The sequence below is a fragment of the Schistocerca gregaria genome, chromosome 2 (assembly GCF_023897955.1).
Source record: "Schistocerca gregaria isolate iqSchGreg1 chromosome 2, iqSchGreg1.2, whole genome shotgun sequence".
Lineage (NCBI taxonomy): Eukaryota > Metazoa > Arthropoda > Insecta > Orthoptera > Acrididae > Schistocerca > Schistocerca gregaria.
This window is the reverse complement of record NC_064921.1, coordinates 611,514,153-611,541,522: the sequence shown is the minus strand read 5'-3', so window position 1 is coordinate 611,541,522 and position 27,370 is coordinate 611,514,153. Positions and strand designations below refer to the sequence as shown.

Genomic DNA, 27,370 nt, shown 5'->3' with positions numbered 1-27,370 from the left:
GAACATGGTATGGGTGGCAACAGTTGTGATGTATGACACAGCTAGGTGTTGCATGACAACATACTCTTGTGTCCAGTTGCAAACTTTTATGTTCAAGAATGTCACTCAAATCCATGTTATTTTGTCTGGGAGGCAGTACATAGTTGGAAACAGTTTGAGGATCATTTAGCGGAGTCCATTGTTGACCAACTATCGTGGCACTTTGGTGGATGTCCGTATAGTTTTACAGAACTCTGGTAATGTTAATGCAAGAAATTCAATGGGACTAAAGGAGTGTCCTGAGGAATAAGTGTCTTCATTTCCCATGTAGAAGTTCAGAGCATTATGTGTACTGACAGCTGGAGTCGCAGGAAGCCCCCATGTAGAAGTTCAGAGCATTATGTGTACTGACAGCTGGAGTCGCAGGAAGCCATTGTTCATCCACAATGGCATTCATTGTTGTAGCAGAATTACTAGGCAAATAGCCATCCAACATCATTACAGTGCTGTCACTGGTAAGGTCACATTGAGAATATGATACATGCCATTGACATGTTTGGTATGAAGTAGCATGAGCCTGGCATGGTATATATGAAAACAATAGAAGTATTGTTACTGGTTCACTACACACTGCCGAATTGGACACTTCTCCCAGGTTTTGGGGAAAATGTACAAAACAGAGGCACAAAAAGTTTGTGGAATTCACAGATGTTAATGAAGAGGTGAGACTGACATCCCTCAGAACAGGAGATGGTTGAGCTGAAGGTTGCAGCTGCATTGCAGGACAATGGACTAGCATCGGAGATTTTACATTTTAAACACAGCGAGGCTTAAATTTTGGGGTCACTACTATGGGAAATGTGGTATTCAGGTTAGTAGTTGTGTATAATAACAACTAACTGTCATACAGTTCCAAATGAACATGTTTTATTGACCTAAAAGTTACAAAGCATGTTGTAACAAACATCGATCAGAGCGAACTAACTGCAGGTCCAGAGAGGTTAGTTCAGCTGCCTCAGGGCAGCAGTTTTGTTCAGGACAAGTCCACAGCATTACATCCCCACAGCTTTATTTCACGTATCTTAACTTTGATTTAAATAACAAATATCTTTGACCTTCAAGTAGAGGTTATGTAATAAACTGAAATGACAAATGTCATGGAATACTTCCTATCATGTTGGACCTCCCTTTACCCACTGTAGTGGAGCAACTCCATGTAGCATGGGCTCAACAAGTTGCTGGAAGTCCCTGCAGAAATACTGAGTCATGCTGCCTCTATAGCCATCCATAATCTTGAAGGTGCTATTGGTACACATGTTGGGCGATCTGGGTGGCCAAATCATTTGCTCAAATTGTCCAGAATGTCCTATGAATCAATCGCAAATAATTGTGACCTGGTGACATGATGTGTTATCCATAAAAATTCCATCATTGTTTGGGAACATGCAAATGGTCTCCAAGTAGCTAAACATAACCATTTTCAGTCAATGATTGGTTCAGCTGAACCAGTCTGCTCCATTTAAACACAGCTCACAATATTCTGGAGCCATCACCAGCTTGTACAGTGCCTTTCTGAGAACTTGGGTCCGTAGCTTCATGAGGTCTGTGCCACATTCGAACCCCACCATCAGCTCTGACCAACGAAATCAAGACTCATCTGACCATGCCACAGTTTTCCAGTGGTCTAGGGTCCAATTGGTATTATCATGAGCCCAGGAGAGGTACTGCAGGTGATGATATACTGATTAGCAAAGGCACTCACATCAGTCATCTGCTGCTATAGCCCATTAATTCCGAATTTTGCTGCGCTGCCCTAACAGATATGTTCATCGTACATCCTACTTTTATTTCTGCAAATTTTGGCAGCCAGAAACAGTGGTCACGTATGTGAGCGTTGCATTTGCATGAATATGTGTGTGTGTTCTCTAATCCAGAAGAAGGCTTTTTGGCTGAGAGCTTACTAGTTTAGCAGTATTTTGTTGCAACTGTCTGTGACTCAACATTTCAACTACATGGTGAACAGTGATCTATCCTTTTCATAATATTGTCATTATTCCATCCTGGATTTCTGTTGTTTCATTTTGCCTAATGGCTTTTATCCCATCCCATAACCCAGCACTATTTTCCTTCATTACTATTTCCTAATGCATTACCATACCCAGTGTCCATCCATTGCTTTATTTTCTTTCCTGTGTTTTACTTGTTGCCCTCCAAACTGCACAAAATGCTCTTACTTACAAGCCACACTGTACCAACTGTCTCATCTGTGCTCGACACATTTGCAAGACCGCGCTGATTGTTGGTGCAGCATCTCATGTTCCACATTTTGCCTGCCAATATCACTAATCCTAGACCTCCAAATTGATCATTCTTCCTGTGGCACTCTCACTTATTTTTTCATGTTATATTCTGTACTTTCCTGTGCCGCATGGACTTTTACCTCATCCTACCAACCCAATCCCACCTTGACAGTCAGAAACAGTGGTCATGTGTGTGAGAGGTGATTTTGTGTGTGTGTGTGTGTTTTTGTTTGTTGTCTAATCCAGAAGAATGCATTTTGGCCAAAAGCTTATTTGTTTAGCAGTCTTTTCATTGCACCTGTCTGTGACTCAACATTTCCATTGTATCATGAGTAGCAATTTATTCTTTTCATAATATTGTTAACATAGTATATAGCATGGTATTTGGACCTCTTCTGTTTTTATCTGTGTGAATGATGTTAAATTGCTCTGTAAGGTCCAAAGTAGTTCTGTGTTCATAAAGTAATCCACTGCATGTAAAAAGATATCTTTTAATGAATTAGAGACTCATTGCAGTAATAAGACAAGTGAAATTGTTCAGTACTTTAATGAAAGACACCTAAGTGTAAGTATCAGCATTATGAAAAGGATAGTTGCTGCTCACCATATAGTGGAGATGCAAAGTTGCAGATAGGCACAATGAAAAGACAGTAAGAAAATGAGCTTTCAGCCAACAAGGCCTTTGTCAGAGATAGAACATACACATACACACTCATGCAAATGCAACTCACACACAAATGACCATATTCTCTGGTGGCTGGGCCACACTGCAAGCAGCTGCACATGATGAGAGATGCAGTCAGGTGGCGGAGATAGGGAGGAGGCTGGGGCAGGGAGGATAAGGACAGTGGGGTAGGGGTGGGGGAAGGTAAGGTGCTGCTTGTGAGAACATACAGGGATGAGCAGGGATGAGGTGGAGAAAGAGTAGGGAGGTTAGACAGAGCGTGAGGGGGGGGGGGGGGGGGGGGGAGGTGAGGTTAGCGGGAAAGGAGAGAGGTAAAAACACTGTGGGTGCATTTTAGGAACAGAGGCCTGTGTAGTGCTGGAATGGGAACAGGGAAGGGGCTAGAGGGTAAGGAGGGTTACAGGAATGTAGGATATATTGCAGGGAGAGTTCCCACCTGTGCAATTCAGATAAGCTGGTGGTGGTAGGAAGGATCCTAATGGCACATTCTGTTAATCATTGTCCTTACCCTCTAGTCCTTTCCTTGTTCCCATTCCTGCGCTACATCGTCCTCTATTCCACCAATGCACCCTTGGTCTTTTTATGTCTCCGCTTTTCAGCTAATCTGCCCCCCCCCCTCCTCTCCCACTCTCTCTCCGTCTAATCATCTGACTCCACATCATCCCCATATGCTCCCACAAGCAGCACTTTACCATCCCTCACCCCTACCCTGCTATCCCTCCCCCTTTCCATCACAGCATCCTCCTTACTGCCATCACCTGACTGTTTCTCCCATCATGCACAGCTGCTCGCAATGTGGCCTCAGCAGGCAGAAACTGTGGTCATGTGTGTGTTAATTGCAGTTGTGTCATTGTAAGTGTGAAGTCCTTGTTGGCTGAGAACTCATTTTCTGACAGTCTTTTTGTTGTTCCACCCTGTGATTCAGTATCTCCACTATATGGTAAGTGTAAGTACCAGTAGCATGTGTCTCACGGAATTCCATAACATTGGTGGAGTTAAAATGTATGCAGGTAGTAAAATGATAAAAAACATGATTGTAGTGTAAACTTACTTGGCTCAACCATTTAAAGTAATCTGAAAAAGGACAGGCTTGTCAACTTTCTAATACCTAAGTTACCTAAGAATATATTTGTAATAAGCAAATCAAAGCAAATCTAAATAGGTTCTTCAAAAAGGGATATATGAATCATCTCCTGAACAAAATATCAGGGATTGTGCCATAAACAGTCTCCAAGAACTGGAGTGCCGACTGTAGTGAACATGTTTATTTTAAAAGCAATATTGCTTGTTATGGACTGCACCTCAGCATGTATTTTGTTTGATTTGTGTCAGTACAGTACCTGAAATAAAAATTACATTAGTGGCCATAGAACATCATTTGGGTCAAAATTAGCCAGTGGAAAGCCTGTTACACTTATTTTCTCTTTCCACAGCAGACGTTAAGTTTCAGCTTAAGAAATTCCAATTTCAAAACCCTTTGTACACATCAGAAGGATATCATAGTTACATGCAAAATGAGAAGTGTTTTGAAAAGAATATGTCAACATCAGGAAATCATTTGTTTGTAATGACATTTTATGCATCCTTATTATTACTGGTATTGTTATTATTATTATTAAAGAACAGCGTTGTTGTACAGCATTTTAAACTAGGTGTGTTGTATGTTTCATCAGACGGATGAACTGGGATACAAAGCTACCTTAAAATTCTTTGTTTTAGAGGTTTTTTGCCAACAGAAATTTATCCAAACTTGGTGGAGATCTACATGGAGTATGTCACCTTGTTTTCAGCAGCCAATGAGCTTAAAATATTTATAATATGGATAGAGACAAAAGTAACCATCAAGTAACAGCAGATGGGAACTCTGCTTCCACATGGTGAGTAAATCTATCTATCTCTCTCTCTCTCTCTCTCTCTCTCTCTCTCTCTCTCTCTCTCTCTTCTTTCTCTCTCTCTCTCTCTCTCTCTCTCTCTCTCTCTCTCTCTCTCTCTCTCTCTCTCTCTCTCTCTCTCTCTCTGAATAGTGCATAATAATAATAATAATAATAATGAGTACTGTTATATTTGAAGCAGCTTGTTTTTATTTCATATTTTCTCCCACAGTCTGATTATTTAATAGACATGTTTCATATGATCTTGAGGAAAAACACAGAAAATGAAACAATGGAGTAATAATATAGCATTTGTATGAAACAGATGATAAAAATAAATACAAAATTTTTGAGCTGAACAAAAGCATTATATTTATCTGTAGAAATGGCAGAGGACAACAAGTTTCATGGAAACTATTGTGCTACCAGTATATTGTTATTCTTTAAGATTAGGTTTATGCAGTAACATAATTTGTAGAAGGGATGAATAATAACTGTCTTGCTGTATTCAAAGGACTGGTAAGCATGAATGGGTTTTAAGACTTCACCATTTTTTATTAATTGCAGACACCAGATAGGGTTATTGTTTTTATCTATGTAAGAAGAAAAACAATTACTGTGGATGGCATGCAGAATAATAAAGAGATACAAAGTTCATAAATATTGTTTATTTTGTGTATGAGTATTTCTTCTGCTTACAACAGTAGTAATTCTTATTTTACCACAAGAAAATTAAACTACAAACAGATTCAGGGAGTTTACCTACTAATAAAATGTTTGGTTTAGACATAAAATGGGTTAAGTATTATACAAATGATATAATGGTGATATTTAACACACTCAGACATCTACATAAGTGCATGCAAATAAACACATGCATTCCAGAAATGTTGGCTGAGTGACAGCTTCAATGAGTTTTGTTTGCAAAATATGGAAAGAGAATGAAACAAATTTTTACTGTGGTCCATTAAAGCACTTGATGTATATGATTAACTAGAGTTCTGACACTATAAAGAGTCAGTAATATCAGACATGCAAATATGTGAACAAAACAGTCAGACAGGGAGCAGTCAGTGAAATGAAATGTATCTGACAGGACAGTAAAGACATAGTTTATTTAGATGATAGAGCACCAACTGACGCTCAAATATTAACATATTTAATGTCAATCTTTCAAAAACCCTACTTGTCAGGTTCATACAAACGTAATCCTGTACACAATTTTTCTGCTAGTAGGGGAAGAATACTTTCATTAAAGGTACACAAACATATTTTATAGTACTCAGATCATAGCTTCTAATGCAGTAGTTACGAGGATAATATCAAAGTACTATGTCTCTTTGGTGGCTACATTTGCAATTGTAGCACAGCCGGATGAGCAATGGCAACAAGGCCTGCTACCAAAATATCAAACAGATGTTTGATATTATACTTTCTCTGTGATTGTGCTGATACTTGGTTCTTCCTTTTCAACTTTGGGTGTGTTCCAGGACTGCTCTTTAACACTTCCTAATGCAAAATACAAAACATATGTACCTGCTGAAATTCCTGCAGCAATGTAAAATACTATATTCCATTGTGTAAGTGATGGCTGTAAAATAGGAAAGAGAGATAAAAATACATTAGATCTATTATATTCAGTATTATAAACAATATTATAGAATTATTTTCTTTGTGATATAGAAGGTAGTATACTTCTTGCTAATATCATTATTTACACCACAGCTTGTATTATTCCTTCTCTACTACTCGGTGTTAAAAGGGAACAGACACTGAAAGCATTATCTGCTAAAGAGAAGAAGATACACGATACATTGTAACATAGTCTGCTAAATTGAAATGTTGTGATAGATACTATATTTTAGAAACCTATTTTCAGGTGAGCTGTGGCAAGTACACACTTATATGATCTGATCCTTTAGTAGGCATTAGCTGGTTAAGAGACAGATGAAGTATACAGGAGACAGTCCTGTATACGTTGTACTTTTGTACTTGAAAGAAGTGGATTCACATTTTAGTTGCCATGAACAAATTTCAAAATGGTGATATATCATAGTATTTACTTCTATCTGATTAGTAAAAAAATGAACAAAAAATTTAGAAATGTGGTACTGTAATAATGCCTTACAGCATAAACTCTTAATGTCCAATCATCAAATGGATTTGCAGATTGCACCTATAATGTAATAAATGGAGAAATAGGGCCCTGGCATTGTATGCAGATCTATAGGCCTACTAGATAGCACCCATGGCAACAGACACCACAATGTTGGATCTAATTTTATTTCATTAAACTGTCACATACACATATAATAAAAACTTTTTTTTAACTCACAATAGGCCAATACAAATCATCTGGAACTGAGTACTGTTATATGTCCAGTATATTCCACTTGAGTCAGAACGCAACTAAACTACAGGGACTTTAAAGCATTGTACTCCACAATTGTGATTTAGCCTTCATAGTTTGTGTCCCAAAAACTGTATTTTGATTTGTATGGAGAAGCATTAATGAGTGGATGTCATCATTTATATAAAAAAAAGCCATGTTCTAAATACTCACATTTTCATTAATCAGGGCTCCTACAGCAAGTGGAGCAAATATTCCACAGGATGTAACTACTGTGTGGAGAAGTCCTGATATTGTACCAGCAAAGTTGCGTGCCAGATCCATGTGATTAAGATAACTTCCTCCATAGAGTGCTGAGTTTGTTGTTGTTGTTATTATTAGAAGAACCACAATAACACTTGAATTGCAGCCCACAAATGTAATGATGATAAAAGCTACTGCTGGCCCAATTGCCGCTGGAAAAAAATATTGCATATCATAAAGAGAATTTCAGCACAGTGGGAATGGGCATATCTTAAAGTTCAAATTAAGTTTTTGCATGTGACAAAGACTAATTATATTACATAAATGTTCTAGAAATATTTACTTTCTAAGCAATTATTTAGAACCCATGTAAACATGAAGTTTCACTATCTTATATCTCAGTTTATCTGATAACCCCAATAAAAGATAAAAATTTTAATCATTTAAAAAAAAATCTGGCATGCTATAGGTTTAGCATGAAGTGTTAGAGCCCTTAATTGGGTAGGTAGGTTAGACAAATGTATGGATTGATGATGTAGTGGGAATTAGTGAAAAGTGCAGGCAGGAAGAACTGGACACTTAGTAAAATGGGTACTGGGTTATCAACACAAAATCAAACACAGGTAATGCAAGAGTATGTGCAAGAATGAATAAGGTAAAAATAATAAGCCATAGTTACTATGAAAAGCTTAGTGAACACATTACTGCAGCCGAGGTAGACACAAAGCCAACACCCTCTACACTAACACAAGTTTAAACGTCTACTACCTCTGCAGGTGATGAAGAGATTGAAAGAATGTTTGATGAAATAAAAAAAAGAGTTATTTTGATTGTTGAGAGGGATGAAAATTTAATTGTAAGGGAGGGGTACTGTAGTTTGATAGTAAGAAAAAGAAGACAAGAAAAGATAGCAGGAGAAAATGAATTGGGGGAAAGGGGAAAACATTGACTAAGGGAAAAGTATGAAAGGGGAAGCAGCCTGCTGGAATTTCACACATAGTGCAGTTTGGTCACCACAGACATGTTGTTTAAGAATCATGAAAGACGGCTGCATAACTGGAAGTGAGCGGGTGACACTGGAAGGTGTCAGATATATAACAGTGAGACAGAGAATTCAAAACCAAATTTTAAACAGGAACAGTTTCCAGTGGCAGATATGAACTCTTACCACAATTAACTGATCATAAACTGCAAATTAAAACAGTTAAACATACATAAAGTTAGGAAATTAATGAGATGGAACCTGCAAAAAATGAAACTGCCACTGGTGACAAAGTTTTAAAGGGAGCATTAGGCAATGTTAAGTGGGTAGCTTGTGAAACGAAATGGTGAAGGCAGCAAAAGATCAAAAATGAAGAAAAGGTCAAGGAAGGCCCAGTTTAATTTAATCGGATGGCTAGGGCCCCCCGTCGGGCAGACAGTTCACCGGGTGCCGGTCTTTCAATTTGATGCCACTTCGGCAACCTGCAGTCAAGGAGGATGATAGGATGATGATGAGGACAACACAACACCCAGTCCCTGGGCGCAGAACATTCCCCAACCCAGCCAGGAATCGAACCCGGGCCCAGAGGATTGATATTCCATCACACTCACCATGCAGCTACTGGGGGCGGACAAGGCCCAGTATAATTCTTGGATAACACATGTGATGTTGACTATAACTGACAAAAGGAGAGAGTAGATACAGAAGGGCTATACAAAGGAAATGAATTTGATGAGAGGCATGATAGTATCAGAAGATTGACAGAGCACTGGGAGTTCTAAGTCAAAAAAGTCACTTTGAGTAGATAACATTTCCTCAGAATTATTGTCATCCTTGGGAGAACATACTATGAAAAACAGGTAGCAGACTATGTTGTATTGGTGGAATACTTGGGAAATGCAATCAGTCCACACTGAAGATTGCTTTCTAATCTCTCATGCAACCCATCCTAGAACGTTGTTCAGATGCATGGACCTGTCCCAACAGGATTAACACGAGGTATTAAATGTGTACAGAGGAGGGTAGCACAAGTCGTCATCAGTTTGTCTGGCCCACGGCAGAGTGTCACAGAGATGTTGAAAGAAGTGAACTGTGAGACACCTGAAGATGTAAACTGCCCTGAGAAAAAATACTAACGAAGTTTCAAGAAATCGTTTTAAATGATGACTCTAAGAATTTACTACAACCTCTTACATATTGTGAGGACAACATCTGGTTAATTAGAGCATGCACAGAGGCATTTAAACAGTCATTCTTTCACACTCCATACGTGACTGGAAAGGGGAGAAAGCCCTGCTAGCTGGTACAATGGGACATGTTCTCTGCCATGCTCTTCACAGTGATCTGCAGAGTATGGATGTAGATGTAAATAAAACTGGTCCTTTTACAGGACAGATGAGGCAGGTGAAATACACTGAGACTTCAGGAAAAATATAATAATTCCAATTCCAAAGTAGGCATGTGCCGACAGGTGTGAATATTACTGAACCATAGTTTAATAAATTATGGTTGCCAAATGCTAATATAAAATTACATATAGAAGAATGGAAAAAACTGGTAGAAGATGACCTCAGGGAAAATTAGTTTAGATTCTAGAGAAATTTAGAAACATGCAAGGTAATACTGACCCTACAACTAGTGTTGGGCAACAGACTGAAAAAGGCAAACCTATGTTATAGCATTTGTAGATTCAGAGAAAGGTTTTGACAGTGCTCACTCAAATATACTCTTATAAATTCTGAAGTTAGCATGGAGCAAAAGGTTATCTACAACTAGTACAGAAACCAGACTGTAGTTACAAGAGATGAAAGATGTGAAAAGTGAACAACAGTTGAGAAGGAAGTAGCCAATCTACAGTGTTATGCCTAGTGCACACAAGCACGCAGTAAAGGAAACAATTCAGATATTTTAAAAATGAATTCAAGTGCAAGGAAAAGAAAGGAATACTTTTATGTTTGGCTGAAGTAATCCTGTCAAAAGATGGCACAGGACTTGGAAGATCAATTGGATGGTGGTTATGCACCAGTTGACCAAGTACCATTTTGATTTTTTTTAGATTTTTGTACCCACTCGTGTGTGGAAGTGTAAACTATCTATAAAAATTGTTTTACACCAATATGATCAATTTTTCAACAGGAAGTTAATTTAAATGAAACGGCAAACACTCCACCTCAATTATCACATTTTACATGAATTGACTAACCACACAATCTTACAGTTTTATTTTGCATCACTTGGCTATGTGTCAAATAAATATCAGTTGGACACATGATGCATTAATGCTTTGCCTGTGCTCTCTCTCTCTCTCTCTCTCTCTCTCTCTCTCTCTCTCTCTCTCTCTCTCTCTCACTCCCTCCCTCCCTCCCTCCACCCCTCCCCCCCCCCCTCTCTCTCTCTCTCTCTCTCTCTCTCCCCCCCCCCTCCCCCCCCCCCCCCCACCCACTCATGCGCTGTGGTTCTCTCTCCTAAGTGTCGTGTGTTTTTCTGATTGTGAGACAGTCCTCTAATAATATATTTTATAGTTTTTACTGTTCTTGAGTGTTGTTTGGATAATGGAACATGAGCAGAAGTGTAATGGAGATCATGAAGAAGAAGATGGATGAACTTGAAACTCAAGTTAGTTTCTTAGTATAAGATTGGGTTTTGAGGTGCAGTAATTGCAAATTATATGTAGGTTCTTCTAGCTATGATTCATAAAAGTGACATTCTAAATTACTATATTTAATTAAGCATCTGGTTTTCCATATGCAGAAAAATGAAGATGCAGTAGGCTTCCAGTGACTTGCCTTTGCAACATCTTATCCATCACAGAAATCTGCTGTTGATGTCATACCATTGAGTCCATTAAAGTCTAATTTAAGCCCCAACATCTGTACAACCATATTATGAAAGAAATAATGTTTCCAATTTGGGTGCTGTGATCCCAACTAAAATTTCTGAAGGCTGTGAAGAAATGCAAGATCATGAACTGTTGAATGATGAATACATATCTTCAAATGGGAGACCAAGGAAGGTACAGGCAAGAAAGTACCCATTACAAAATTGATATATAAGGAGGACAAATATGTTAGAAATAAGACTTACATAACTCAAAGAGTAAAAGTAAAAGAAAAGAAAGGCCACAGGGAATATCTGTGTCCCTAAAATGTTTTTCAAACTTAAGAAGAGATAATTTAAAATTTTACAATACTGACTCACATGATGCTCAAACAGCACTTATTTGCACTATGGTACGCGTACAGGAAAATGAAGTAAAAAGGGAGAGGTTTAAGGACTTATAGAAAAGGATGTAATCAAGAGTACATAATATGCGGGTACTTGTATGTAAAACTTTCTTACTCTAGACTTTTAGAATATCCAGCAGAATAAAACATTCGTCTCTACAGAAAATTAAGTCACCACAGGACATTAGACACTTCCAAGGAGTGGGTTTATGAAAGAACAGGCTTGCTGAAGAGAAATGCAAAGAAGTAGTAATCATATCAGAAAAATTCCTAAATACAAATCTCACTTTAGAAGAGGTGAAACAAATAGAAAATTCCTCGTCCCAGAAATTACCCTTCACCTCATGTACAGTCTGTACAAAAAAGAATATTCAGACCCAGTACACTGGCCTCTTACAAGAAAACATTACTGTCGAAATTTAATTTACAAAGAAAGGAGCTGAAAAAAGACATATGTAGCCTAATGTTCATGACAGACTTGAAGTCCTGATAAAAAATTGTAACAATTTAGTGGCACAAAACCATAAGACCAATGAAAAGTGCTCATCTTAATATAGTGAAGGCTGCTCAGGATCTGAAATCTTCAGATATTTTATGAGTAAAAGAAGATGAGAAGGTAGAAGTTCTTTGTGTTGACCTTGAAGAAATGTTGCCTCCTCCAAGAATTCCTCCAAATGTTGTGTTCTGCAAGCAACAATTGAGGCTATATAATGTAGGTATTCATAATGCTAGTACGGACACAGGACACTGCTAAGTATGGTTAGAGGGTGAGGCAGGACATGGAGAAAATAGAAACTTCAAGAGGTTTTTCATGCTAAAATCCATTTTAGATCAGCATCCTGCATTGTAGAAAATAAGGCAGAGAAGTCTTATACCTAGACGTATATTCCTTCCAGATGACAGCAATTCTGCAGACATATGAGGGTGAGTCAAATGAAAACCTTAAATATTGTTTTAAATATTATTTATTGTGCAGAAGTGGTACAAAGCTGTATCACTTTTCAACATAATCTCCCCCACACTCAATGCAAGTCCTCCAGCACTTACAAAGTGCATAAATTTGTTTAGAAAGAAATTCTTTTGGTAGTCCATGCAACCACTCATGCACATGCACCGTGTGGTGTACCTCTTCATCAGAATGGAACTTCTTTCCTCCCATTGCGTCTTTGAGTGGTCCAAACATATGGAAATCACTTGGGGCAAGGTCTGGTGAGTATGATGGATGACGAAGACACTCAAAATGCAGGTCTGTGATTGTAGCAACTGTTGTACGGGCAGTGTGGAGCCTTGCATTGCCATGTTGCAAAAGTACACCTGCTGACAGCAATACACATCACTTTAATTTGATTGCAGGCTGCAGATGATTTTTTAGATCTGTGTATGATGCGCTAGTGACAGTGGTCGCTCTAGGCATGTAAGGCTCCAAAATAAGTTTTTTTTTTTTTTTTTTTTTTTTCTTTTTCTTTTTTTTCCCCCCCTCCGTCCCCAGTAATGATTCTGGCAAGGAAGCAATCTCCTTCTTGTTCAAAGTTCAAACTGCCAAAGATGTTCTTCACAAGCATCAACATGTCATTCTCTCATTTCAGGAGTCAGCTGCCGTGGCACCCATCTTGCAGACACTTTGTGAAACTGGAGTATGCCATGCACAATGTGGTGTGCTCACCCAAGACTAATCTGTAAACATGCTGCAATGTCATTCAGTGTCACTCGGCAGTTTTCCTTCACTATGGCTTCAAGTGCTGCCATGTTCTGTGGAGTCACAACATGTTGTGCCTGACCTGGATAAGGAGCATCTTCCACTGAAGTCACACCATTTGCGATCTTCATACTCCATTTGTAGACTTGCTGCTGTGACAAACATGCATCACCTTCATTCGCCAATGAATATCAATAGGTTTCACACCTTCACTACGCAAAAACTGAATAACAGAACGCTGTTCTTCCCTGGTGCAAGTCGCAAGTGAGGCAGCCATCTTTATACTGATACTGCGACGGTATGTGTATATCTGCACTATGCTGCCACCTACAGGCCATTCTGCACGCTGTTTGTAGTATGCTTTCCAACCTACAGGATAACGGCGCGAAATTTTGATTTCTTATTTAAAATTTAAGGTTTTTATTTGACTCACCCTCATAGCATGCACTCTCAAACTGCAACAGAGACTTTTTCTTCCAAATGATTACATGTACGTCCTGGAAGTGTGTCACAAAACTTACTGTCCATTTCAAGAGTGTGCAAATGTAGAAACCAACATAGTTAAATCACAAAACCAACTCCCAGAAAAGAAAGTAAAGTGGTTGATGATGAGAGATGTAGAACAGTTTAAAGACAAACCATTCAATATATTGTTCAAAACTGGATTTAATGATGAACAATTTGAAATTGACATTATAGCCCAAGATGCTGGATGTGGCAGTCATGTATGTAGAATGTGTGCTTGCTTGTGTGTATGAGTGCTGTGTCTTTCTCTTTTGCGGCATAAGGCTGTGACCAAAAGCTTTATGTAAGTGTCTTTTAAGTGTGGCTCTCTGCAGGCAAACATGTCTTATTTACAGTAAGTAGTGCTCTATCTTTTCCTACATTGTTGATATTCTTCTCTGGAGTTTCCATTGTTTTAAATTGACATTAGTAAGAAACTAGCTGGTTGACCTCCTCAAATGTGGGATAAAATCAATTTTCATGCCCTCTTATCACTTCTATGTTCAAATGGGAACCCAATTTTTAAAGCCAAGCTAAAGGGCATTCATTCCCTGATGGGTCTCATTCCAAACGAAGAACAAGTTTTTACCACAAACTCTTCATGCACCCTGACTCCGATGATGAAACTGATGGCTTTGGCTGCTCACAACTGTAGTTTATTGTTGATAGTGAAATATCAAAATAAGAAATTTCTATTTTTCACTTATGCAAGTCTTAAGTTTCCATTTCTTTGTAAGAGTGTTTATTATAATTTCATGTCTACAAAATTTACAACAAAAACATCCTAAGAAATAGCTTCATTCTATTTAAATTAAATGTATGCTATAATTTTGTAATGTTGTAGTCGGTATCTGGCATTCATATATTCAAATAAGATGTGTAAATGTATAAAACCAATGTTACTACCTGTGTTCTTAGGTCAATAAAATACAATTATAGCTCCAAACTATTATTTATTATCATAATATTTATTTCTAGAAATGTTTTTATAATGGCATTATAGAGTGTGCAGTATTTTCTGAATATACGAGGAGCATTTTACTTGAATAAACAGATAATTAAAAAGCTTAAACATTGAATGGTAATGCTATTTTCCTTGTATACCAGTTAAATATCTTTAAATATGACCTGAACTAATACAATTGTATCATGATTTATTAAATAATTGACATGACATTACAGCCTTCTCTGCTTTTCATTACTTGACAAAGAGACACGTTTTGGCCTGGAATCAGCTAACATAAAATGTAGAACTGAAAATCATATATAAAAGCATCACATGACCAAGTACCATTTGTATATAAAGTCACAGTTTTGCTACATTTTATATGATTTTAAGATATGGGCATCTAAATTTAATTCAGTTTCATAATTGTAGTGCTTAAAAACTAGATTTGGTGTAGGAACTGAATTTATATTAACTCTTTCACATTTTCGCAATATCTCAAAATAAAGTTTTAGTGCTTAGTAAGCTGATGCATAACACCATCCAATTGAATGAAATGGATAGTCTCTTTGAAAGAGGTTAAAAAAACATAAACAAAATTAACAAGGGTAATGGAATGCAGAGCTGTATCAAATCTGCTTCACGCTGAATGGCAGGAGAGTATTATGTTTCCTGTCAAAATCTTTTCAATTAATGAAAGCTGTAGGTCTTCAAAATAGTTTCTGCTGTTGCAGTGCTACCCACTTTCAAATCTCTATTACTTCCTCTCCATTTTAACATCTTGATAGGGTAGTCCAGCAAACATTAATTGATGTGTAAAAAATCTTCTCGTTGATTTATGAAAAACCCTCGCGCAAGAAGAATAAATTGTCATGGAAACAAGTAAATACCTGTACTAATTTTTCCGTGCCACACAACAATAAAAAATCCTTGCACAGGCTGGCCAGTCACTGTTAGACAGTGAGTGATAGTAGAAAAAGCCTTCCTTTCAACTACCAACTAAAAGTGATGTCTTCAGAATTTTTAATTGGATGTTTTATTGACGTAAACTAGATGGTAAGTGTTATCCAAAAAGGGCAATATTTAAAAATGTATGTAATTTATTTTTGACTACACTACTAATGAAAAGAGAAACATTTCTATGAAGAGAAACTAATTTATGAATTGCAAGGTGTTACCTTACTGTACTCGTGTAAGTTTAAGGAAACTATCTGTAATTATTGAACTGATAATTGCTAATTTTAATCTATTGGTAAAAAATTAAATAATAGTGACAAAAAGTAATTTAACTAAAGAAAAAATGATGAATTGTTTCATTTTCTAAACATGACAGGTTTGAAACTTAGAAACATTATATTGGAAACATTCTATTATTCTCAGCTAATAAACTATTAAATTTATTATGCTATGCCACATTTCTCTTAAGATTATGTTAGAAAAATAAACAAAAATGAAAACAGTGAATCATGAGATGTATGAAAAAGTGAAAACAGAATTTTTTCTATTACTGTATTAAATGCAATGTCAGAACATTCATGTGAATAAGGTAATTACCAACTGCGTTGAAAACTCTGTACGCTGCCAAGTGAGAGAGGTATCCCTTCTCTCGGATCCACTGAGATAGCCAACCAAATACACTGCCAAACACCCAGCAAAACACATATGGTAATGCAGAAAGTAGACCGCTCTGAAAGATGGGACACAGTATGTAACATTCCACAAATTTTATAAAGTAAAAGACTATTTTTTCATTTAACAACGGAGACAAAAATTTATGTTCATGAAAAGTTTGACATAGGGCACTGTTGAACAGTGATCCACAATTTTTTATTTATTTTATTTCCTTTTGCATGTAGTCATCACATGATGACTTTTGTAAACATCATATTATGTACAAAGTTAACTCATATTATATTTATCTAGAAAGTTTATTACGTAATCTATACAGGGTATATCATAATTAATTGTGTATGCACATATACTTTAAAGTCCTTGATACAAAGCAAAAAAGGTCTCAGTTAACACAGGTCTCCAAATGAACTGTTTTGGCGATAATTGTGACTTAGTTGTTGCCAGCTACTACTGATGTGATTCTGCATAAATGCTGCATGCCAATGGTGTGGCCGCTATTTACATTTTCAAGGTATAGGATTGTAGACAGAGTGCCACTCATGCCCGTTGTGTGCAGCGCATCAGTTATGTTGTATGAGTGATGGTGGTAACATGCAACATTACAGTAATGAGAAGTATTCAGATATGGCACATACAGGGTGAGTCACCTAACATTACCGCTGGAAATATTTCGTAAACCACATCAAATACTGACGAATTAATTCCACAGACCGAACGTGAGGAGAGGAGCTAGTGTAATTGGTTAATACAAACCATAAAAAAATGCACGAAATTATGTTTTTTAACACAAACCTACGTTTTTTTTTAAAATGAAACCCCATTAGTTTTGTTAGCACATCTGAACATATAAACAAATACGTAATCAGTGGCGTTTGTTGCATTGTAAAATGTTAATTACATCCAGAGATATTGTAGCCTAAAGTTGACGCTTGAGTACCACTCCTCTGTGTTCGATCGTGTGTATCGGAGAGCACCGAATTACGTAGGGATCCAAAGGGAACGGTGATGGACCTTAGGTACAGAGGAGACTGGAACAGCACATTACGTCCACATGCTAACACCTGTTTATTGGTCTTTTTCACTGACGCACATGTACATTACCATGAGGGGTGTGGTACACGTATACACGTAGTTTCTGTTTTCAATTAAGGAGTGGAATAGGGTGTGTCCCGACATGTCAGGCCAATGGATGTTCAATGTGGTGGCCATCATTTGCTGCACACAATTGCAATCTCTGGGATAATAAATGTTGTACATGCCGCAGTACATCTGGTGTAATGTTTCCACAGGCTGCCAAAATATGTTGTTTCATATCCTCTGGGGTTGTAGGCACATCACGGTACACATTCTCCTTTAACGTACCCCATAGAAAGAAGTCCAGAGGTGTAACGTCAGGAGAATGGGCTGGCCAATTTATGCGTCCTCTTTGTCCTATGAAACACCCATCGAACGTGTACCTCACCCTCATGGTAATGTACATGTGTGTCAGTGAAAAAGACCAATAAAAAGGTGTTAGCATGTGGACGTAATGTGCTGTTCCAGTCTCTTCTGTACCTAAGGTCCATCACCATTCCCTTTGGATCCCTACGTAATTCGGCACTCTCTGATACACACGATCGAACAGCGGAGGATTGGTACTCAAGTGTCAACTTTAGGTTACAATATCTCCGGATGTAATTAACATTTTACAATGCAACAAACAGCACTAATTACGTATTTGTTTATATGTTCAGATGTGCTAACAAAACTAATGGGTATCCATTTAAAAAAACGTAGGTTTGTGTTAAAAAACATACTTCCGTGCATTTTTTATGGTTTGTATTAACCAATTACACTAGCCCCTCTCCTCACGTTCGGTCCGTGGAATCAATTCGTCAGTATTTGATGTGGTTTACGAAATATATCCAGCGGTAATGTTAGGTGACTCACCCTGTATATGGGAAATAGTAGAGGAGCTAGTGTCATCACTGTCTTGAGCTCTCATTAAAGGCAGTCAACCCAGTTAATTTTTTGGGGCACAACGGAGGTGGAAAACATGATTGTGAGAGGCAGCATTAAAAGGCAGAATAGTAAAGAGGTAAATAGACTGTAATATCTCTTTATATTCTACTAATTATCCCTGCACAATTCGATGAGTGAATTACCTTTCCTACTTGGCCATCTATATACTCACAGAATTGATGCGCAAAGTAGTACAATACTATTACTATTCCATGAGCACATAAATTACTCTTTGTAATATTCTCTCTGGTGTGTGTTGAGAGGACTTCTAGGATCTTCTCCATACCGAATAGGTGCATTAAGTAACTGTAAAGTTGCTATCGAGATTACTGGACGAAAGTGATTGGAAATATGTTTGCTAATCAGGAGAATATGTACTGAGCATTAACATCAAAGGTGTGCATTATATATGTATTCTCTAATTGGAAATTTGCATGGAGGTGTCATTTCATTGGTAATCAGTAGGGAACTTCCGATGAATCGGAAACGAACCTGCAATTATTAGATCCAAGAGCTCCATTATTTCATCGGATAATTAAACTCTATCAATGCAAACTTTCTGCTTGATCTGAGGTTTCCCAACTGACTATGTAACGCAAGAAAACCAAGACTTTTTATTTACACAGGACTGCAAATCGCTTCGAATAATCAAGACTGCAGACAAGGAGAGTCATCGTCCAATTCTGATTAAACAAGCTTAATTATAACTTTCTTGAGCGACTGTGATGACTGTGATATGGCTGCTTATGAATGAGATCATTAATAAAATACTAACAACTAACTTTCCTCCTCACTAGCAACCAGTATAAATACAATATTAATTAAAATTATATTGGCGACCATGACAGGATTCTCTTGGATTGTTCTATAATACATGTATTCTCTGTTTCATGATAAACTGTGAGAATGAGCTGGAACTAAGCTGCAGAGATATCCTGTGCTGACAGTAAAGTTTTCCGGTAGGAATGTTTTCATCTACTAGACAAGAAGTGCACTCCAGATAAAGGGCAGAACAAACCAATTTTTAATTTTGTAGTTAAAATAGAATTTGAAGTATCTAGGAAAGAAGTTTTTCAGAGAGTAGTTAGCTTGTAGAATTTTAATGTTGTGTGATTATTATTTTGTGTGTGATCATTTAACTTGATTACCTCAGTGAATTAATTTTGAAACAATATTCAGTGATTTATAAACTATGATAGATAATTATTTCATGGTTTAACTAGAGCTGCATATAAAATGTCCATTCATTAGCAACAAGACGTGCCAAAGACCTGAGAGGCATGAAATCCAGAAAGGTTAATAGGTTGAGTCACTGATCTACAGATCACTCCCACCATGAACTGCGTGTTTGCTCCTTAGCATATTCCCTGAGGCACACATTTACTGGCAACAATTGCAAAGAGCAGTGGTCTGAATATGTTCGGTCATTAACCAGAGACACTGCTGCATTTGTATCTACCTGCAGGTGTAGGTGTCAGAAGAGAACCAAAACCTAGATAAAAAGCTTGTTGGAATAATGATTGGAAACCAGCTCCGATGACAACTTTCCCTGAATACCCACATCCAAGGTTTTTGATGCTGTGTTCTGGACAGCTGAGTGGCAGACTATGACAATGTAGCCTTTTTTCTGGCACTTACAAGACAGACAGCCCAATGGTGGGGACACTAATCTGCTGTATTTGGAGTAACATGACATAAGTGATGGCAACAGCACGCGTGTCTGGAATGCTGTGTATGCACTGTGTTGGAGTCATCAGACTGGCCAGCTTGCACTGCTGTGACACCATCTTTTCCAGATGTAGTGGATGCAGTGAGGTGACCCTGTACCACCATGACATCGCTCCAGGCCTTCAGTTGCTGACCAGTGGCATGTGAGACCTCATATAGCTGGGTAATTGACAAAACCTCTTCAACGGTGGGAAAGAGGGATGGGGGGGGGGGGGGGTTGCTAACTGGAAGACTCATTGCCAGACTTCCTTATCCAGGGCAGAGAGAATAAAATTTTGAACCATAATGCCTGCATATGACTCTTTTGACTTGTCCGTGACAAAACAGCACTTGCAACTAAGGTTGTGGAGCGTTGTGGTCCGTGCACAATAAGGTTTATGGGGCTAGTTCAGGCACTGGTAAAATTCAACACAAGCAGCTACAATGTGCAAGCAGCAGCTGTAATAGGAAGACAACCACAAACATTAGGTATCTAATTTTCGAAGTGCATAACTGGTGGAGCCTGTTGCATGACCATGATGAGATCTTTCTTTTGCTTCACCAATATTTGTAATCACAGGCTCTATGCCACAAAAAATGCAAAAAGCAACTACACAATGAAAAACATGTGGAGATACAACCCTACTTGTCGCCAATGTCTTCTAGTCCCACAAAAGAACACCACTCAATAACTGATACAACAAATTTTATTAAGTTTAGAAAACAACTTATTATAATAGGTACACTAGCCAAGATGTGACTCAAAATATCAGTCCAATAACACATATCCAAAGGTAAACATGTAACTGAGTTAGAGCTGACTGGGAACATCTCTAAAAGCTGTCAGGCAGCCAGTAGAGTGGGCAGACAAGAAGCAGTGTGTGCATCCATGAGTGGCAGGCTGTAATGGTTGCTGAACTTCTAGCTGTGTCTGCTAAATTCTGTGGTGCACCTTACAACTGTGCACCCAGATTTCGGTCGTTGATCTGTGTGGGTCACTACACATATTTAAGAAATTTGCAGCTGAAAATTTTTTGAATGCAATGAAGATTCTATGGCTACTGTAGATGGATATTTTGCAGCCCTTCCAAAATTGTACTTTAGGATACAATATAATCACTGGAAAAGCACTGAACAAAGTGCATTGAACTAAAATTGGAATACAGAAAATTGTAAGTGCATTTACAACTCAGAAGACCATCTTTAATGTTTGATGAGAACCATCCACCATGTCCTAATATGAGGAAAAACAACGTCTTTCCATCAAGAAGAGTTCTCGATCACAGAGTAGTCACATAAGCTAAGTACTAAAAACTAAAATTCAGGTATCCAATTTGCCTCATTTGTCATCTCACATTACAGGTGACACATATGCACGCACCCATAGGCACTCTCTTTTACAGTGCTACAACCTGACTGCTGAGTATTTTTTCTTCAAATGTTTTCCACAGAGAGGGGATCCTTGAGCAGTACATTCATGTCATCAGCAAATATTGCAGTTTTAGAAATATCCTTCAAAGGATCAAAATGATAGAATCCAGTACCTATCAGCATCTGAACATACATGTTATGTTCTCTAATTCAGAGTTTAGCTGTGATGAAGCCTTTCAGCTCCATTCTCTGCTTTCTGTTATGAAGATAAGACTTCATCCATGAAAGAAGTATGCCATTAGTGCCAAAACACTTTAGTTGCCAAGCAGAAGACTCATATTATGCAATTTCAGATTAACAAGAATTACCTGCTGATACAAGATATAGTAAGAAAAGTTCTGGTAGAATGTAAATAATTTATGAGTAAAGAAGTGATCTTCTTTATTCCTGAATTACCTACTAGCACGAGAAATAGACATTAGCTGTTATATGCTAAATGAGCAACCAAATGCAAAATACTTCAGAATACAGACAGGTACAAACTATATGCAGTCAACACTGCTATAATATCAATAAGAACCTTGGTTCAGCATGTTCTATCCTTTGAAGTATCTTTCACTGTCTTCATTTGAAGTCAGAAGTCATGGCTTTATTTTCATATCTTCATAAATTAAATAAATCATCTAAACAGTAAAATATATGAATAATATTGTATAAATTAGAAATGCATATCCTACAGAGGTCTATTCAAGAATCTGGGAATTCTAGGTCACTTCTAAGAACTTCCATTTTTAATAGTATTTGTTGCCACTAATATAAAGGCATTTAAAATTAACTGTGATTTGTTTAATTACAATAATAAATTCCATGTAGTCTCCTCTTCTTGTCCAGGATTTAAAGTGAGGTTGTGTATTCAGGTAAACAAACTTCAGCAAGCTCCCAAAAAGTATTAAACAACATACTAGGAGTGACAAAAATGACCAACCACTAAGCTAATTATTAACATGTACTGAAAGCTTCTATGTAACTGATTTTTTATACATAGACATGCTTTATATGAGTGAGAAGCTCTTGAACACTTATTATTCAGATGTTTAATTGGGTCCTTCATTAAGTTGGATTGAATTAGTGATATTGTGAAGGATTTTGCAAGTATTTAAGCTGAGAAAGAGAATTTTTGTTAATTTTTTGTTATTTTTAAAATGTTATGACTGAATATAACATTTAATCTTGTATGAGTTATAATAAATGACAATTCTTAAAAAAACATGTCTTTGTGTGTAAGTCCTAAAATAAAATGAATATCCAAATAATTATTTTTAGTATTATGGTTCATTTAGTTAGTCAGGCTGTCTTCAAAATCAGCTGAGGGCACTGAGATAGTCCTCAGTCCTCACATATCAACAAGGGCTGTCTCTGAATGTCCAGTACTGAATAGATCTTAATTATCTGCATATGTGACTAAAGATAAAAACTTAGGAATGTTCTTAATGATGTTGAAGAGTACCCTCGGATTCACAAAAGTGTTCATTTTATGGTTTGCAATGTGCATTTTATAAGAAGTGGCAATGAAATATTCTATGTAAAGGTATGAAAACCTCTGTACATGTATATACATTTTCCAGTAGTATTTTATTCATTTATTTTTTGAAGTAATGGATGTTTGCAGTAAATGAATTCCTTACCTGTGCAATGTCGAAATGCAGAACTGTTTTCAGATATGTTGGCATTTCACTAAGTAACGTGAACATTGTCCATGCTGTTCCAGTATGAAATATAATTGCTGTCCAAACAGGAACTGATGTTAACAATTGTAACCAGGGCACTGGTGGTGCAACCTGAAAGTTTTTAAGAATATTAGCATTTGGAGAAATACAAAGTATGTCAGAGACTACTCTGGTGTGTCAAATATAAATGACCTGCAACTAATGTTTTCTTTACAATGTCAGATGCATTGTATTAATTAATGTTACTATTTACTTTAGTGAAGCCTAGTACAATGTTTACAACTGATTCCAAAAGAACATCAAACATACCTTACATAGACTCACCCCCCAAAATATTATAATTTTATGTTATGAATGGAACACACACAACACTGGTGTCATTTTCTGCAATATTTATTATTTGTTACACAAAGTGGTTTTTGGCTGTTGTGCCATCGTCAGGTACATAGATAAGTATGTGGTGCACTGAAATTTTTCTGAATCAAAGATTTTAAACTAGTACTTGTATGAAGTAAATCCATTTCCAGAGATGAAAAAACATTAATTGTAGAATTAGGAATAAATCAAAAGGGAATATTTGAGTGTAAATGTGATATAAGATTATTTAACTAAGATAAAATATGTGACACATTAACTAATGAACTATAGAAAAATCAAAATAGTTGTCCATAGTAGGAAACAATTTAACAATAAACTTTGGTGACATATGGCTGAATAAAATAACCTTACCTTTAGTAGATCCTAAATTACAAACAGATAAGATACCATAGAGTTATTAAGTGGGTGAGTGAAGCAGTGCCAGTGTTTATAAAAAGTAATTTTTTTTTAACACTATGAGGGAAATTATAATAACTGAAATTAAGGAAATTGGGCATGTGAGTAAGAAGGGTAATGTACAATATGGCAAGGATTGGATTGTGAGTAGTATCAGAAGTTATAAGTGGTGAGTGAGGGAACTGTGTCTGGTCATTCAGTACTGAGCTTGGGTTGATGGACATGTCTTTATTAACTCCCATTCAAGATAGTTCATGTTCCTTCCTTAATGGATGTGATGTAAAACTTTATGTTTCACCTAGTAACTGTGGCCTTCTTTAAGCAGATGGTCTGCAAAAGTAGAGTCTCCTTTTTTAAGCTCCCATCTTCTTTGGCATTCCTTCAGATGATACATATTGCCCTGCCCAACTGACCTATATAGATTTTACCACAGTTACAAGTAATTTTATTTATTCCAGTCTTTTCCAAAGCTGGAATTCTGTCTATATCACTGGGCAAGACATGGCCTATTGTGTTGTGCACATAAAATGATGTTTTTATGTTCCTGGATTTAAGCTTTCTGGCTACATCCAGTGAGACTTTTCCTGAGTATAGAGTTGTTCACCATTTGTTGCATTCTTGAGCTGGTGAGTCAATGACAAGGTAAAGAAGAGAGTACATCAGTTGTTTCTGCTTTCTGTGCTTTATGGAATCTACTAAGGTAGGAGGATAACCATTATCTGATGCTCTTTCACAAGTGTTGTGTATGTTTTATTCATAATTTATAAAATATTCTACTAAGAACTTACAGAATGGTCAGTCAATGGCAATTATCATTTTTATTTTAGACAGCCACTTAAAAATTCTTCACAACCTCTCTGTACTCACAATATGGTATGCACTGTGCATAAGTAGAACAATTATATAGCTTTCACTATAATATCATATGCAAATTCCTACAAATGTATTGTTACCAGATGTACACATTTCTTTTAGCATTACATACAAGATGTGCATCTTTTAAAACCCTCTGTGATTTTGCACATATAGTCAGTCTTCATTGTTTTTGTCACTCCTTTCTTACTCACTATATTACACTTTAGGTAGTCAGTTTTGGTGATGCTATAATCATAGCTAATAGGGAAAACACCCATAATGTTTAAACCTCAGTGAAAGTCATGTGAAAAGGGCTGTATTTTGGAGCAAAATCTTTAAGACCTCACATAAACATTAAAACAAATATGACTGATGAACTTCAGTACTCACAGTTATTTAAAACCAATTTACTTGTATATCTGAAAAGAATCTTTCACTCTTCAGAAATGTGTGTACTGTTGTGAAGGTTCCAGATACACTAAGACTGTCTGTCAATTGATGATTCACATACAGAATTTTGCCTCTTGTTGCTAATATCTATTATTAAATGAGTAACACTGGCATTACTCCTGAACAGAGTCTGATTTTTATGCAATAACTTGTTATCTTTCTTTGCTCCTGTCTACATGACAAGCATATATGTTTAAGATTTTTGTTGCCAGAGTTAATATATTTCATTCTATCATTTATATATTTTTATGTATTTGACTATAATTACTTGTTTTTTACTTAACACTTCATAAAATTACATATTATTGTTTTTTTTACCCATCTCCATGTTTCCCCAACCATCAGTAACAGCTTCCTTACAAAAATATTCAAATCAGACCTGCCATAAAAGTTGAAGACAGGAAGAAAAATTATCTCTAAAAATCAAATTCTAGATGCAATGAAATATAGTTAGCTGCAGTTTGAATTGGATTGTGAACTACAAACAGAGGCTGGACAAAAATATGGAAACACCATGAGAGGTGCATGATGGAAACACCATGAGAGATGCATGCTTGAATGTAAATGCAGATCTAGCAAAGCCTGTAGGTTGGACTGTTGTATTTACCCATGAACAACATCTTTTCAGTGTTCTCAGTATGTTCCAAGTCATCATGATTGGAACAGTATCCTATGTAGTTGTTATGTCGAAGTTAAGTGAATTCAAACATGGACAAATTGTTGGTGCTTATGTGGCGGGTACTCTCATAACCAAGAGAGGTGAAGTGCTTGGTCTTTCAAGAAGAATCAAATTAAAGATTTATGTACTGCATACAGGGAAAGTGGAGAGATCTCATCTGCTTAGTCACAATGCAGATAAAAGTGTGGTGTTCAGAGATTATGACAGATGATCATTGAAGAGGATTGTGATGAAAAGTAAGAGAACGACAGCTGCAAAAGTCATTGTAGGAGTGATTGTAACATTTGCAAACCTTATCAGCACCAAAACAATGTGAAGAGAGCACTGTAAGCAGGGAACTGCAGTGTGACCGGGAATTCCAAACCCACTCTTCACTGATGCAAAGGCCCATAAAGGAAAACTTGGTGTCAGAGCAATAAAACCTGTAGTATGAAGCAATGGAAGAAAGTCATTTGATTGGATGAATCTAGTTTTATACTGTTTACAACTTCTGGTCATGTTTATGTCCCAAGGTTGAAATACAATGGGGGTTCAGTGATGATTTGGGCAGCCACATTATGGTATTCCATAGGCCCCATGCCTACTTTCCAGGGTCCCAATCCTGCCATGGATTATGCCACTATTTTGGCTGCTGACGTTCATCTCATGATACAGTGTTTGTTTACCAGTGGTGATGCCGTGTTTCCTAGAAAACACGATCCCTGTTCACACAGCTCACATCATCAAAGACTGATTTTGTGAGCACGAGAATGAAGCGTTGCATATCGCCTGACCACCACAGGCATCAGATCTCAATATTAGTCAGCCTTTGTGGTCTGCTTTGCAGAGAAGAGTGCATGATGACTATCCATCTCAATCCTCATTATCTGACTGTGGCACTGTTTTAGAGGAAGAATGGTATAAAACTCCCTAAACAACCATTAACGATCTGTATTTATCCATTCTGAGATGACTGGAAGCTGTTTAAAATGCCAACAGGTTTCCTACACCAAATTAGGCATGGTAATGTATTGTGTTTTTTGTTGTTTCCATATTTTTGTCCAGCTCTTTTACTTCTGCTTAATTTTCTATTATTCAGTATTTGAGTTTTTCAAAGCAAAGTAGATACAATAACAATGCTGTTTCTACCATTGTAGTAACCATTGATGCATGTAGTAAAGGACTTTGTGAACTGCTGAGGTAGGCCATGGTGCGGGAAAGACTATCGGCCCAAAGATACAGTGGCAGTGTGTGCAAGTGTGTGTGGCAAGAAAAGGCAGCCAAATGGTACTTCTTAAGGATTTGTAACTGTTTGTGTTCATGATGTCTCCTTTTGCTTCAAAACTATCATCTAAATTAAGATCTTGGGTTACACTGGATGATGCTTTCATTGCTGATGGATAGAGTGTTCTATA

The 27,370-nt window shown here is 37.1% G+C and overlaps 1 protein-coding gene across 1 annotated transcript in view; it reads right to left on the bottom strand.

Moving 5' to 3' along the window:
* Nucleotides 1-5,027: 5,027 nt before the first annotated feature.
* Nucleotides 5,028-27,370, bottom strand: part of LOC126336256 (sialin-like) — a 65,557-nt gene continuing 43,214 nt past the window's right edge. The window contains exons 6-9 of the mRNA XM_049999752.1: nt 23,177-23,329; nt 16,335-16,467; nt 7,399-7,640; nt 5,028-6,426 (exon numbers count right to left, since the gene is read on the bottom strand). Of these exons, the coding sequence (XP_049855709.1) occupies nt 6,262-6,426; nt 7,399-7,640; nt 16,335-16,467; nt 23,177-23,329 (693 nt within the window). The 3' untranslated portion in view covers nt 5,028-6,261. The remainder of the gene's footprint in view (nt 6,427-7,398; nt 7,641-16,334; nt 16,468-23,176; nt 23,330-27,370) is intronic.